Below are 14267 nucleotides of genomic sequence, written 5' to 3' on the forward strand. Positions count from 1 at the left end.
TCTCTAATATTAGTATATTTATTCAAACAAGCAGTTAAAATACTATTCCAAGTATAGAACTCTTAAAAACCTGCCTTTAAGTGAACATACAGAAGCTATGAGCACCTTTTGAGAATTGTTTACACACCATATTTAAGTGGAATGGCAGCATATTTAAAACGCATTTGATCTATGATCAAGTGATGCGTACCTTCCCCCTGAAAGAAAAATTAAAAAGCGCAAGAATGCCGTACCTTCTTAAAAACCTTTCCATTCGGCTGCATTTCGTTTTCTTCACTTAGGATTTCTCTGGTCCCAAGGCTGTCCTTCTTCCCAAACTTGGACACGGCATGATCAAACAACTTATCCAGAGTGTCAGCTCCAGGGATGTCTATGACAGCTAGCGAGTCGAAGTGCGTGACAGAGCGATATGGACTTCCGGGTTTGTCTGAAGTGGGCTTAGCTTTTATTCTCTTTGCCATAGCGTTTTTCTTCTTGGCGTTGGTAAGAAAATACCATGGAATAAATATAAGGGCACTGTATATTGTTATTAACAAGTGGACAGGCAGCAAAATAATGGTGAGCACGTTTAGCCTAAGTTTCATAGTGGCAAGGCTCCTACAGTGGTGTTTATTTCTTGTTATTCTTTGGCTGCAGAAAGCCTTATTTTGCTGAAGAAGGCAATAATGGAAGCAGCAGTAAGAGTAGCAGTATAGCCAAGGCAGTTCGATTTTAATGATACAAATAGAAGTTAGTAATCTTTGGAAGCCGACAATAAAGTACACCTGCAGGTGAAGACAATGAACCAGGCAGAGAGCAGGAAAAAAAAAAAAAAACAAAACAAGAGTATTAATAAGTTGATAGCAACACTGATTTAAATACTCAGGTCTTCAGTAGTTTCTATAATTGATCTGATACAGAAAGTTGAAATAACTGGTCTGAAAGACTGGCATTTTCCATTTTTAAGCATTGCCGTGAACTTCTGAATTTAATTTTGTCTAGGTTTTTAAGTACACTCTCCTCTGAACATCACTCTGCAAGTCAGTTGAATGACGCTACTTCAGTGCTTACATGAATGTATGGATGGGATACTGAAGTTTGGCTGAACTTTGGGAATGCCAATAGTGAGGTTTCTCTTAAACACATAGGTGCAAAAGGGGTAGTTCTAAATAGGATTAGGTTTTATATCCAAGATGGGAGAAATCCACCAACGTAGGTTTATTTCTCAATGATCGACCCAGAAATACTATTTCTGAGTTAACACTGTTCACGATCTCCTATCCTCATTGTACTGTCGAGCAATACAATTGTAAAGTCCTAAGTGTTCATTTTGTGCTCAAAATTGCACCCGGTGCCTGGGAATAGTAGTAGCAGGTCCAAACTAGTGTCAGTCCAGTCCTGGCCCTTGCCCATTACCAGTTCACACTTACGAGGCAGTCAGCACACAGGTCAGATCCAGTGTCTTTCAAACTTTTTTTGGTAGGGGGGTAGAGGGCAGCTAAACCGCTTCTTCAAATAAAAACTCATGCAGGCTTCCCACATATGCAACTAAAGTGGAACCGCTCTGGCTGAATCCAGAGCCGACCCCACCCCGCCCCAGACTTCCCGGAACCCCACTCCCAAAGTGACTGCCACTGAAGCATTTGCAGTGAAAAGCCTTGTGGAAAGAGCTAGGTGCTACAGTGTGCAGTACAAGCTACAATTACGACAGGTGTCCAGAGGGAGTGTGAAATGGGCCACCAGTACATAAGGGAGACTGTGGACATGAGACTTAAACTGGACCCGGCAAAGGAGGAAAAGAATGGAGAGCGTTCCGGGCAGGGAAGCCACATGGAGAGACAAAGAGATGGGGTGAAAGGGCTTTGGGGGAGTAGGGAGTGCCAATACCAAGGACACTAGCCTGACTGGGGCACGGAGTGCATGTTGGCTAAAGGGGCCACGGTAGTACAGGGTCTGACAGATCAAAGTGATTTGGATTCAATTAGGCACAAAACCAGGGGCCGTTGCAGGTCAGGAAAATTGTGCCAATTGGAAAGGAACTGCAGCAACAGCCTCGGGGATAACACTAACTCACAGGGAGCTGCCCTTTTTTCAGCTGAGAAAGGTAGTTTGGAGAGTGGCGGCGTATTTCAACTATAAAAATTAATAGTTCACTTTGAGGAGACAGACTGAAGCCCATCCTTCTGCAACTCTTGTGGAAATAGACTATTGAAGCCAGGACAGTTGTTCGTTTTTACACCAATCACCAAGAAGTGGGAGCTTAATCCTGCCCCGGTGTTTGTTCATGTCCTTCAACTGAGTGGGGTAAAGTGAGCAAGAAACTACAAGCGGAAAGACCCGGGTCTCGGTCCCCATCTTGGTCACTAACTGGCTGGGCAAGCTTGAGCCAGACAACCGATCTGAGCTTAAGATTAGACTAGAGCAGGAGCCCTTAACTTCTTAGAGGTGATGGACCCCTTTTAGAATCCAAGGAGAACTATAAACCCAAGCTATGCAAAATGGTATCTATAATTTTAGGGGGCTCGTGGATTCCTGGAAATCCATCCACGAACCCCTAAGGGTGACACCGACGCCGAAGTAAGAACTGCTGGCCTAGATGATTTCCCGGGATCCTTCCAACTTTAAATTTTGTGACCTGCCCTACCTAGAAATTGCTTCCTTGGTTTCTCTGACAAGTCTGGTCATGCATTTCTTCGAGATAAGATATGTCAAGTGTCTACCATGGTGTCTGGTCCTCAGTATGCAAGATCCCCTCTAACAATCCTCCCTTCCATCATCTATTTCATGATGACCCAAATCCATAATAATCCTTCATTTTTCTAACTTCCTACATCACATGAATGTCTACCACTCATTTTGATCCTTGACTATATTACCAATATTACCAAACATCTAAGCACCTAAGTATATAGCAGAGACCAGTAGTTCTCAACACTATCAAACCCAATACCTCTTAGAACAAATATTCTGTAATATTCCTTTATCTTCAAGGATAGTCACAGATGATAACCTACTTATGTGTATAATTAAAAAAATAATAATTCCCTACTGGTAATAGGAATACCAAAAGGAAATTAACTCAAGACAAAATAATTTTTCAATATATAAATTTTCAGACACAATACCAGAAGATCGAAAAAAAAAAAAAAGTCTTGCCTTCAATTGAGAAATTGTCAGACTTGGGGCTGAAGATATATAAAGAAGGCAGCTTTTGATGAGTTTATAATCTAATTGGATTAACTGTATTATACATTTTTAGTCATTCATTCATGTTATATACACTTAATCTTTTACACATATTTGCCTTAAGCCTTGGAGGTAGGGAAATGTCTTCTACTTAATCCTCGTAATACAGAGACACAGACACAGAGAGAGAGAGAGAGAGTAGGCAAGCCTAGAAGAACACTCAGGTGAGGAGCGATCAGAGACATTATTTACTCCAGGCATTTTGAAATTCTTTCTGGTGGTGGCGAGAGGGGCATGGGTCATCCGTTTGAATAAAATCTTATGCAAATATGGAAAACACAAATATATATAGATAAAAGCCAAAAGCAGAGCTGCTTTGGTGGGAAAGGCTTGACAGCCCCTGACTGGACTTCTCGGATGCCCTAGTTTAGCTGAACATTTGATCCATGGATACTGGTGAATGAGGAGCCAAGTGCACATTGTCAGGGATGCCTGTCCCCATGTCTGGTGCTCTTTCAAGCCCACTGGACAGCCTCTGCCCGGTTCTGCCTGTCATCTTAAAATCTCTCCTTGCCAGCGGTTTTCCAGGGTTACACTCACATATACTGATAAATTGATTTCAAAAAAAGATGAGAGCACCTACCATGTGTAAGTTTCGAGCACTTGATACAAAGATGAGTAAAGCATGCCCTCAATCTTTTAAATGCATGTACATATGGGAGAGGGTAGGGAGATCAGTTCACAAGTAGGTAGAATATATCCCATAAGAGGGGTGCCTGCCTGGCTCAGTTGGAAAAGCATGTGACTCTTGGTCTTGGGGTCCTGAGTTTGATCCCCATGATGGGTGTAGAGATTACTAAAAAACAAATATATCACATAAGAACAAAATGCTAAACATATTCAAAGGAGGAGGGAAATTACAGTCAGTTTGGGAGGGAAAAAAAAAAGAGATGGAGGAAGTAGGAAGTAGAACCATCCGGAAAGGTTTCACAAAAAACACAGCAGTTGAAGTAGGCATGAAGGATGGTATGTTGTCAAAAGACAAATAAAACAACTGGAAAATGAGGACAGTCTTAACAGAGAGAACAAATGGAGGAGTGAACGGATGGAGGCAGAACAGGGCAGGATGGATGTGAGAAACAGCAAGTACTGAGTGTAGCAGATGCTTTAATGCTTTCCATGTAAAGTGCTCCTCCTCTTTTGGAATCTAAGTCAATGGGAAAATGGAATTTTTTAGAGCCAACGTTGCAAGCATGCAGCTCTACTCTAAGAGACACATGTGTATGATGATTTAGCAACTCAAGATTCAACACCTGCCTGTTGTATTAAGGGGAAATGAACTGTTCTCTACAGAAGAGAAAGTCTGATTTCCTGAGTGGTAGATGGGTTAAACTAAGCTAGGAGATCCGGGTCTAACCTCACATGTGCTGTTAAGCGGGACTCTGAACAAGTCCTGTGACCTCTCACTTAAGAGCTCTGGGGCAGTGGCATCGTGTACAGAACAGGAATGCCGCCCGCATTATCCGTTCGCGACATTGTTGGCAGAATCCTTCCCCACAGCCAGCTTACAATCCACGGACAACAATCATCAGTCCCCGGAATGCACTCTCAACCGTCTCGCCCCCTTTCATGTTGTTGTACTTATTCGGCACAACTACAACCTGGTTAAACCCAGTTCTTCACTGAAGTCTGCATCTGTACCCACGCAGCTGAACTTGGCTGGAGAAAAACTGGACTGCACTGAATGCCCTCCTCCCCCATATCCACGATGGCTACCTCCAGCAGGCCCTCAGTGCTGTGCAGAGACCACACTGTGCCCTACCGCTCAGTTCACTGGGTTTCCTGGTCGCTCCTTGCTCTTCCGACCACCCCACTGACACCTGCTCCTCCCGCATCCTCATTCTCCACTGCTGGGCTGGCTTACTGCTCCACAGAGACCACCACAACAGTCTGCAGAGAACGTGCACACCCTCCTACCACTGTACCGACCCGCCTTCTTGCATCTGCGGCCACGTGCTCTTTTCTCTCTGGTGACTCTGCCTGAGCGCCAGGGCCTGAGGACCAAGGCCGCTCCGGGCCAGGGCTGACCCCTGCCTCCACCTGGGCCCTGTCTCCTGACTCTTCACTCTCAAGTCCATGAACTTGCCCTGCTCCACTGAATCGTACCCATTAGCATCGTAACAGGCTATTCTTTCTCTCACCTTAAAAACCAACACCTCTCTTGGATGTTCTCTGGCCACAGCCTCATTTCTTCGCAACGGGACTTGAGAGCCGCCTATGCTCTTCCTCTCCCAGTTCTCTCCCCCTATTTCCTCTTGAACCTACTACTCGGGCTTTTACCCCCTACCGCTCAAATTGCTCTGATCGAGGGCCCCCAATGACCTCCGAGTCTTCACATCCTGAGGTCAATTAAGGCGCCCTCATTCCCTTGACTCATCAGCAACCTTTGACATGGCTGACTCCTCTGTTCCTGACTGAATTTCGCTTGGCTTCCAGGAGACAGCCCTTCTTCCGGTTTTCTTCTGACTTCCCTAGCTGGCCCTTCTCAGTCTTCTTCGCTGCTGCTTCCTTGTCTCCCTGACCTCTAAATGCGACAGTCCTCAGTCACTGAGCCTCCTCTTGGCTTTCTCTACATTCACTCCCATGGTGACCTCATTTAGGCCCGCAGCTTCAGACGGCATATATACACTGACGACTCCAAATTTCTCCCCCTAGCCTGGAGGCCTTCTTTAAACACCAGATTTGTCGATCCAACTTTTTCCTCAACAGGTCCATATCAGACAAGCACCTCAGACTTAGTCAAAGCTGAGCCACTGATCGTCCTGCCACACACCTATCCTACCCAGTCTTGCCTGGCTCAGTAATTCCGGCTGCTCTGGTTTCAGCCACTATCAATCTCCCACCTAAATACATGCAATCGCCGATCTGGTCTCCCTGCTCCCACTTTTATAACAAACTCTAAACTTGGCAGAGTGCTCCCGTTAAAATGTAAGGTAGATCAGGTCAGTCGTCTGCCCAAAACCTTTCAAAGAATCCCCATACGACCCACTCAGAAGTTAGTCCTCACTCTGCCCTACAAGACTATGGGGATCTTTCCCCTCTCTCTTAAATCTCTGCTTTCGTCTCCCATGCTTTCCCCTAGCTCATTCCGCTTTAGTTCAACCTGTTCCTTGCGGTTCCTGGAACATACCAGGCATGACCCTGCTTCAGGCCCTTTGTACATGTTTCCCCTACCTGGAATGTTCTTCTAAGATGCCTGCAGAGCTGATTCTTGCTCCTCCTTTTTGTCTTTCCTCAAGTATCGCCTTCTCCAGCTATCCTAAAACGGCACCCCAACACCTCCAGTCCCTTTCTCGCTCTGTTTTTCTCCTGAGCACCTATCACCAATACAACACAGGCTTTCATTTTCGTGTTTGTTACGGCTGTCCGCATTAGAACATAAGCTCCATGAGGCAGTTTGCAGTGTGCTGCTGAACACGCAGTGGCCACCACAGTCCCTTTGTGTGTTAGCAGTGCCGTAAATCTGGTGACACAAGAACGGATGGGGCATGGCTCGGAACAATAAAGTAAAAATGTGCGCAAGTACAACAGCCTGAAAGCCACCAACCTTAGTCATCGTGAAAAAATAAAAATCACTCGTCCGTGTTGACATTCTAGGACAGGGTATCCTCTTAAAATCTGTACAATAAACTTGAGCCTGGTTTTAGTTGCTTAATAGAAAATATGAAACTGGAAAAACTGCCAATTGCTCAGAAGTAAAAGACTGTTCTTACAAAAGCATGAAGGTTACACAGTTGGGACTATGTGCTTTTTCACCCATGCCTCTCTCAAAGGTAAGCTGTCCTTCCATGTATGAAGAGTGATAGCTGCTGCCCTACCCATTACGACATGAACTCCAAGCTCTGCTTCCTCGAAGTCAAGAAATTCATTTGTACGGACGCCAGGAAAGGGTAGGCCATCATCCTGGGTCACAAAACAGTTCACCGGTCCTGTTGATGGTTACCATTTCATATGGAGATCAGATGAATAACCACTCATGAGCACTGACTCTGGGCTAGGCACTGTGCTCAGTCCTCTAGATACATTATCTCCTTGAATCCTTCAGGAAAACCCTTGAGGCGGTACCCTCATTTTACTGAAGATGTAACCAGTCTCAGAGAGATCATTTGCCCAAGGTGACACAGCAAAGTAGGGATTTTGATCCAGATCTAATAAATTCTAAATAGACTGTAATCGATTTAAATAGATTTTAAACCTATGCTTTCAGTTCTATTGTCTGTGACCCTGGTCATACCAGTATAATCTAAATAGGTGACGGTGACAAACTTTGTGTATGAAGAAATCCTGGCAGCAATTTTGAGCACCAATCCATCCTACATCCCGAGCATGTGCGTGGAAAAATGCCCTTTAGGTATATAGTAAGTCCTAGAAGTCTTAGGGGAAAATCAGATAAAATTTTACCTCTTGTCTTGAGGTCAAGTTTAATGTTAAATATTTCATTCCAGTTACTTCAAATGTTCTGAGATAGTTAGGTTAAACACAAAAAGCATTAGTGATACATTTAAGCTCCAGTACACAAAGTAAACAAACACTACATATTGATTAAAGTCTGAATTTAAAAGAAGAAATCATCTCCCCCAGAAGCACGTGACACAACATCAATTTAAGAATGAAAAAGAAAAACTAATAATAAACTGAAGTCCATTAATACCAAGACATTTTTCCCCCAGAAGTTTGAGAAAACAGACTATCCCAAGCAAGGATCCATGCATTTGCCAAGTTGAAACACATAATAAGGACAGATTAATGTCATCTGTCCTTCACAAGCAATCTTATGAAAATGTAAAAGGCATCAATTTGAAAATCAATGAGTAACTATGTAAGTGCTACTTTAGGAAATTGCATTTTCAAGTCACACATCATTTAAAGGGGTAATTTAAATACCAAATAAAGAGACAATCTGCCTTCTGTATCCACTCAACATTTAATCAGAAAACAATTATAAAAGTTCCAAGAGGGGTGCCTGGGTGGCTCACTCGGTTGAGTGTTGAGTGGCTGCCCTTGGCTCAGGTCATGACCTCAGGGTCCTGGGTTTGAGCCCCGTATGGGGATCTCTGTTCAGCAGGGAGTCTGCTTCTCCCTCTCACTCTCCCCCTGTGCTCTCTGTTGCTCTCAAATAAATAAATGCAATCTTTAAAAAATAATAAAAATAAATAAAATAAATAAAAATTCCAAGAGATGAAACAGATAACATATGTGGCACTTAAAAAGATCATATTTCTTTTTTTTAAGATTTTTTATTTATTTATTTGACAGAGATAGAGACAGCCAGCGAGAGAGGGAACACAAGCAGGGGGAGTGGGAGAGGAAGAAGCAGGCTCATAGTGGAAAAGCCTGATGTGGGGCTCGATCCCATAACGCTGGGATCACGCCCTGAGCCGAAGGCAGATGCTTAACCGCTGTGCCACCCAAGCGCCCCCCCAAAAGATCATATTTCTACATAGATGTTGCATCACCAAGACTTTTATAAAGGGGTGGAGTGCTTTTTTAAAAAAAAAAAAATATTTTCTCCCACACAGTATTAAAAAGTTCCAAATGATTTTAAAACATAGAGGAGAAAGCTCAAATACGATATTAAAAGAATGGCTGTATTTGGTTAATGAAATCAAACCTCACAGGAGCTATATTACATATAATAAACTTCACATTTTAATATCAAAACATTAAAAATGTTACTATTTTAAGAAAATAAAAGGCATTAAGGGTAGCTAGTAGGATCTTTTGCTGTTAGTTTGCAAGACTGAATAATCATGTGAAATATATATTCATCTGCCCTTTTTAAGGCTCACCTGATTCAAACTGACAGACCAACCTAAACAATATGGTATAGCTCGTACAATCAAACCTTGAACCTGATACACAGTAATTATAATAAATACATTTGAAAACGGAGAAAGCAAAACAAAAACAAAAACCTAGGGCGAACATATACATGCCATGTCCCAACACACTGCACCTGTGCCTCGCTAGCTGTTTTGACTACAAGCCTCTCACTACTACAGCTGATCTTTGGGTGCGTCTCTAACAAGATTACCCGAGCCGAGCCTGTCTATTTCATCACCTGGAGAGGTATTAACCCCTGAAGTCGCCATCCTGCCAGCCTCTTCCCAGTTTTTCCCAGCAAAGAAAGCACCAAGGCTGCCATGTTGAAGATGCTCTTTCACTCTGTAGCCAAAGTCCCCTCCCATAATGCTTTAAGAACATTATGTTTTTTCTAGGTCATAGGATCTTATAATTGGGATCCTATCTATATGTGTTGAAATGAGGAGATCTAGGAGCCAATGTTGCTGCCTACACACTTCACATACACTGTGTATAATTATGCATCTATTCCTCATTTTAAGTGATCACAACACACTTCATTTTTAAATAGGAAGCTTTCAAAAGTCAGGAGTTGGTTGTATAGATTTAATCCAAAACTCACATTTAAGGAATTCTGAGGCTAGACCAAGCTAGAAGTGGCACCTACTGACAAAGCATGATGTTACGATCCAACTTGATTAGACATCAGGAGAAAGGGAGGGAAACTAGGTTCTGGGAGGTATGTATTTGGAAAGAAATAAAAAAGGGTTCCGTGTTGTAAAAAGGGAGTAGATAGCACAATGCCAATTTCAATGTCCTAGGCTACTGCTGAAGATCTGTAGCTACTGCTACAGATCCCTGTAGACAGAACCTGCTGTTAAATTAGAGGGCACGTCGCGCCATGGTGTACACTTTAATTTTGTCTGTAAAGTCTTCTATTTCCTAGGTATTTTTTCTCTAGGGGAACACAGTTATGGTTTCAATATAAAACTATCAAAAATAATTCAAAATAACTTTAGAATTAACTTACAGTTACAATAAATGTATTTTGTCCAAGTGAGAGACTGTATCTTTCTCCTGTCAGGTCATCTATTAATAATAAAGTAATATAAACTGCAGGCTGCCAACCATGAGTATAGATCAGAAAAAGAAAATCTGTGACCAGCATAATACTTCCCCTAGTAATAACTTTGTGTAACAGGGAGAATTTTGCAACCATACCATTTTTTGCCACATGACCTACCCTCCACATTTGCTAGAGGAGGAGCCAGTCCAACAGGTTAGTTCTTCGCTAATTGTTTCCCAGTACTTTATACTGCTAAAAATTATGCAACAATGTAGTCTTAAACCATTTGTTACAAAATGGCCAAATAAATCACTACAATTCAGCCACATGGCTGCCATATGAAACCGCATTGGGTTTTTTTGTTTTTGTTTTTTTTTAAAAGCTCACTCTGCTCTTCAGTATTAAATATACCTTTATAAGTGAGACTAATAAAAGAACTCAAAGACTAATAAATCTATTGAAGACTGAAATCCTGTAGCCATTCAGTCAACTCTCAAATATTAGCACTAGTAAAGAGAAGAGCAAAGATATTCCAAAGACTGCAAAGAATTCAAAAAAAATTTTTTTATTCTTAGCATTTCATTATGGCTGTACCTGACATTTTAAAGAATTCTTCATTAAAGGAGGAAGCCACGTGACACTAAATACAAGAAGCCATGGAAAAGTACTCCTAGAGTTAATGTCTCCATACCAGGGATGAGGAATATTTTCCATTCTGTTCTCTTCACGTTCATTTGCTTCCCTGGCCCATGCATGCTTCACTAGGGTGAGTGAGGGAGGGGGATAAGGGAATTAGGTATTTCTGCTCTGAAGTGTGTTTTGGGACAGCCAAGGCCCAGCTATGCCAATTGAAGAGGAGTCTCTGAAGTGTCAAAGACACTCCAAAGTATTTGTAAACTCCTGAACACAACTGGACATATGTTTCTGCCAATGCGTTCAGCAACTCCTACTCTTTGCCTTGGTACTTTTTCTCTTACATATCCAGATGGGCTGTAAGCCAAGTGCTATAAATGTTTGTCTATGTTTGTAGGGTGTGTGTATGAGACAGAGAGAGAAAGAGAGAGAGAGAGAGAGAGAGAGAGAGAGAGAAAGGGGCGGGAGAGAGGAGCGGGGAGAGAAGAGGAGGGAGCCGGGGAGGGAGGCAGAGAGAAAAGACTCTCTGTGGATAAATAAGTCAACTATAGAAGCCTGAACACTACTGCCCTCACGGTGGCACCAAAGTCTAGTTCCCCAAGGAAACTCTAACATCCCTGATACCTTACCTCTTTTATCAATCATGGGGTAGCGTGCTAAGTAGCTGAATTCAGAGATGGCTAATTCGGGCCTGCTGATGAAAATCTCTGGCCATGTTTAAGATTTTTCTAATGCAGGCTGAGCAGTAGACTTTAGCTCTGAGCTACCCAAGAACATTAAGTCTTGAATTTCTTTACACTTGGAATTCAAAGATCATTATTGGCACCTAAGAACTACTGGATCTTCTGCTTCAAGTTTATAACCTGTTAAAATTAAAGCAATTCTCAGAAGACCAGAAAGACAAGAGAGGCAGCATAGTACACAGGGTTTTGGTCCTGGTTCAGCAACTTGCTGAACTGTAAGACCTAGAACAAATTAAATAACCTCTTGTCTGTTTCCTCATCTGTAAAATGAGAAAATTGGATTCTTATTTTAAGATAGCACAGGCCCATAAAAATTTTGAAAGCAAAGAAGGGTGGTAAGAGGAATGGCACAGCTGCCTTGCGGGGGGGGGGCAGGTAGGGATATTGTAAAAAACCAAAAACCCTACCATTTGCTGTCACCATCATTTCATAAAATACAGAATGCATTTAATGCCTCCAAATTAGATGGACAGATCTTATAATAACAAGCAATCATTTAAATGGGAAAAGTTTAACCTTAAAAAACTCATGGTCTGTCGTCATTACTTCCCTCACTTCACCCTGGACCACTAAAAACTCCTCACTGACCAGCATTGTCTAAAAATCAATGTTTGGGAAACACTGGACTAGGTAATTCTCAAGATCCAAGACTCAAACACTCGGATTCTAATTTTAAGTACGCCGTCGTGTTTCTTTTATTCCACACTGTGGTCTAGAGTAGATGCTTCAGTGATACTTAAAATTCTGCAAACCATAAATGTATTTAAATCAGTTTTGAGAACCAGTAACTAGAACGAGCTTCAGTTTATTAGGGAGAGTATACACTACTACAGACATCATGTCATCAAAAATAACAAACCTCCTTATAGATTAGGAAATTGAGGCAAAGGGAAGCAAAACCGCTTGCCAAAGACTCGCAGCTGGTAATCCTCAACAGTTGGAACAGGAACTCCAATATGTGACTCCATTTTTCGGTAACCGCTCAAGGAGAAAACATTTACTTAGACTTCAGTGATCACTTCCCCTTTTAGAAATGAATGGTGATGGTTTAAATTTTAGAAGCTGTACAGGGTAAAAAGTTTTCCCATTTTACTTTTCCAAATATTGTTCTTTTAACACATACATGGAGACTGGCAGGGTTTTTCCACTACAGGAAGAGTCAAGATGCCTGTTAGTATGGTTAAAACTTAATTTCCTCCAAAAGCTGATAAAATTACACATTTAGAATTTTCAAAGAATACTTACAGATTTCCTTTTTCTCTTAAGAAGAACACGTATATCTTTTGTGATTTCAATCTGCAATAAAAGACAACATTTATGGGTACACTGACATAAGAAAGAACCCCTTTTAAAAACACTCTGGTGCTGTTTCACATTACCTGTGCACCTTAGTTCACGATGAGCCAGGTATCAAAGGGGAAACAAGGAATGACTAGAGATGATCGTCTGGCTAGAAGTAATGCTATTAGGATCGCAGAAAAGTAACTGAGCCTGACCAAGAAAGAGTCAAAACTCTGTGGGAAAACGGCAAGATGAAAAAATGGGCAGAGGAACTAAACAGACATTTCTCTGAAGAGGAGGACATCCACATGGCCAACAGGCACATGAAAAGGTACTCGACATCACTCATCGCCAGGGAAATGCAAATCAAAACCACAATGAGCTATCACCTCACACCTGTCAGGATGGCTATCATCAAAAAGACCAGAGATAACAAGCTTTGGCGAGTTTGTGCAGAAAAGAGAAGTTCTGTGCGGTGTTGATGGGAATGTAAATTGGTGCAGTCAGAAAACAGTACGGAGGTTGCATAAAAAAATTCAAGGGGCGCCTGGGTGGCACAGCGGTTAAGCGTCTGCCTTCGGCTCAGGGCGTGATCCCGGCGTTGTGGGATCGAGCCCCACATCAGACTCCTCTGCTGGAAGCCTGCTTCTTCCTCTCCCACTCCCGCTGCTTGTGTTCCCTCTCTCGCTGGCTGTCTCTATCTCTGTCAAATAAATAAATAAAATCTTTAAAAAAAAATTCAAAATACAATGATCACATGATCCAGCAATCCCACTTCTGGATATACAGCCAAGAGAAACGAAAACAGGATATCAAAAAGAGATTGGCGCTCCCATGCTTACTGCAGCATTATTCACAATAGTCAAGATATGGAAACAACCGAAGTGTCCACCAATGGATGAATAGATAAAGCAAATGTGGTATGTACATACAAGGGAATATATTCAGCCATGAGAAAGAAGGAAGGTCCGCCATTTGCAACAACATGGATGGACCCTGAGGATATGCTTTGTGAGATGAGCCAGGCAGAGAAAGAAAAATGTGGTATGATGTCACTCATTTGTAGAATCTAAAAAAGCCAAACTCACAGAAACAGAGTCGAATGGTGGTTACCAGGGGCTGGATGGGGGACCCAGGGAGACGTTGTTAAAGGGTACAAACTTGCAACTAGAAGATGAGTAAGTTCTGGAAATCTAATACACAGCACAGTGATCACAGTCAACAATACTGTGTCATATACTTCAAAACTGCTAAGAAACTAGATCTTAAATGTTCTCACCACAAAAAAAGAAACGATAATTATGTGATGCAACAGAGGTGTCAGCTAAAGCTACAGTGGTAATCGTAACGATATATAAATGTATCAAATCAACATGTTGTGCACTTCGCACAATATTACATGTCAATTATATCTCAATAAAAAATTTTAAAGTAAAATAAAAAGAAAATGGCAAGAAGCAGGAGTCATACTGTTAATAGTTTTATTTGTACCTCTTATCCCCACCCCCCATCAGGAC

The 14267-nt window shown here is 42.0% G+C and overlaps 1 protein-coding gene across 6 annotated transcripts in view; it reads right to left on the bottom strand.

Annotated features, from left to right (window-relative positions):
- The window catches only part of ACSL4 (acyl-CoA synthetase long chain family member 4), a 75413-nt gene that overhangs the window by 35252 nt on the left and 25894 nt on the right, over nt 1-14267 (bottom strand). For 2 of the 6 annotated variants that reach the window (XM_026478817.4, XM_048213761.2), the window contains exons 2-3: nt 12715-12765; nt 234-470 (exon numbers count right to left, since the gene is read on the bottom strand). In XM_026478817.4, coding sequence (XP_026334602.1) covers nt 234-461 — 228 coding nt within the window. In that variant the 5' untranslated portion in view covers nt 462-470; nt 12715-12765. Of the gene's footprint in view, nt 1-233; nt 765-12714; nt 12766-14267 lie in introns of all 6 variants that reach the window. The other 4 variants (XM_026478815.4, XM_048213760.2, XM_026478816.4 and 1 more) reach the window with 3 other exon arrangements.

Source organism: Ursus arctos, chromosome X (assembly GCF_023065955.2).
Source record: "Ursus arctos isolate Adak ecotype North America chromosome X, UrsArc2.0, whole genome shotgun sequence".
NCBI lineage: Eukaryota > Metazoa > Chordata > Mammalia > Carnivora > Ursidae > Ursus > Ursus arctos.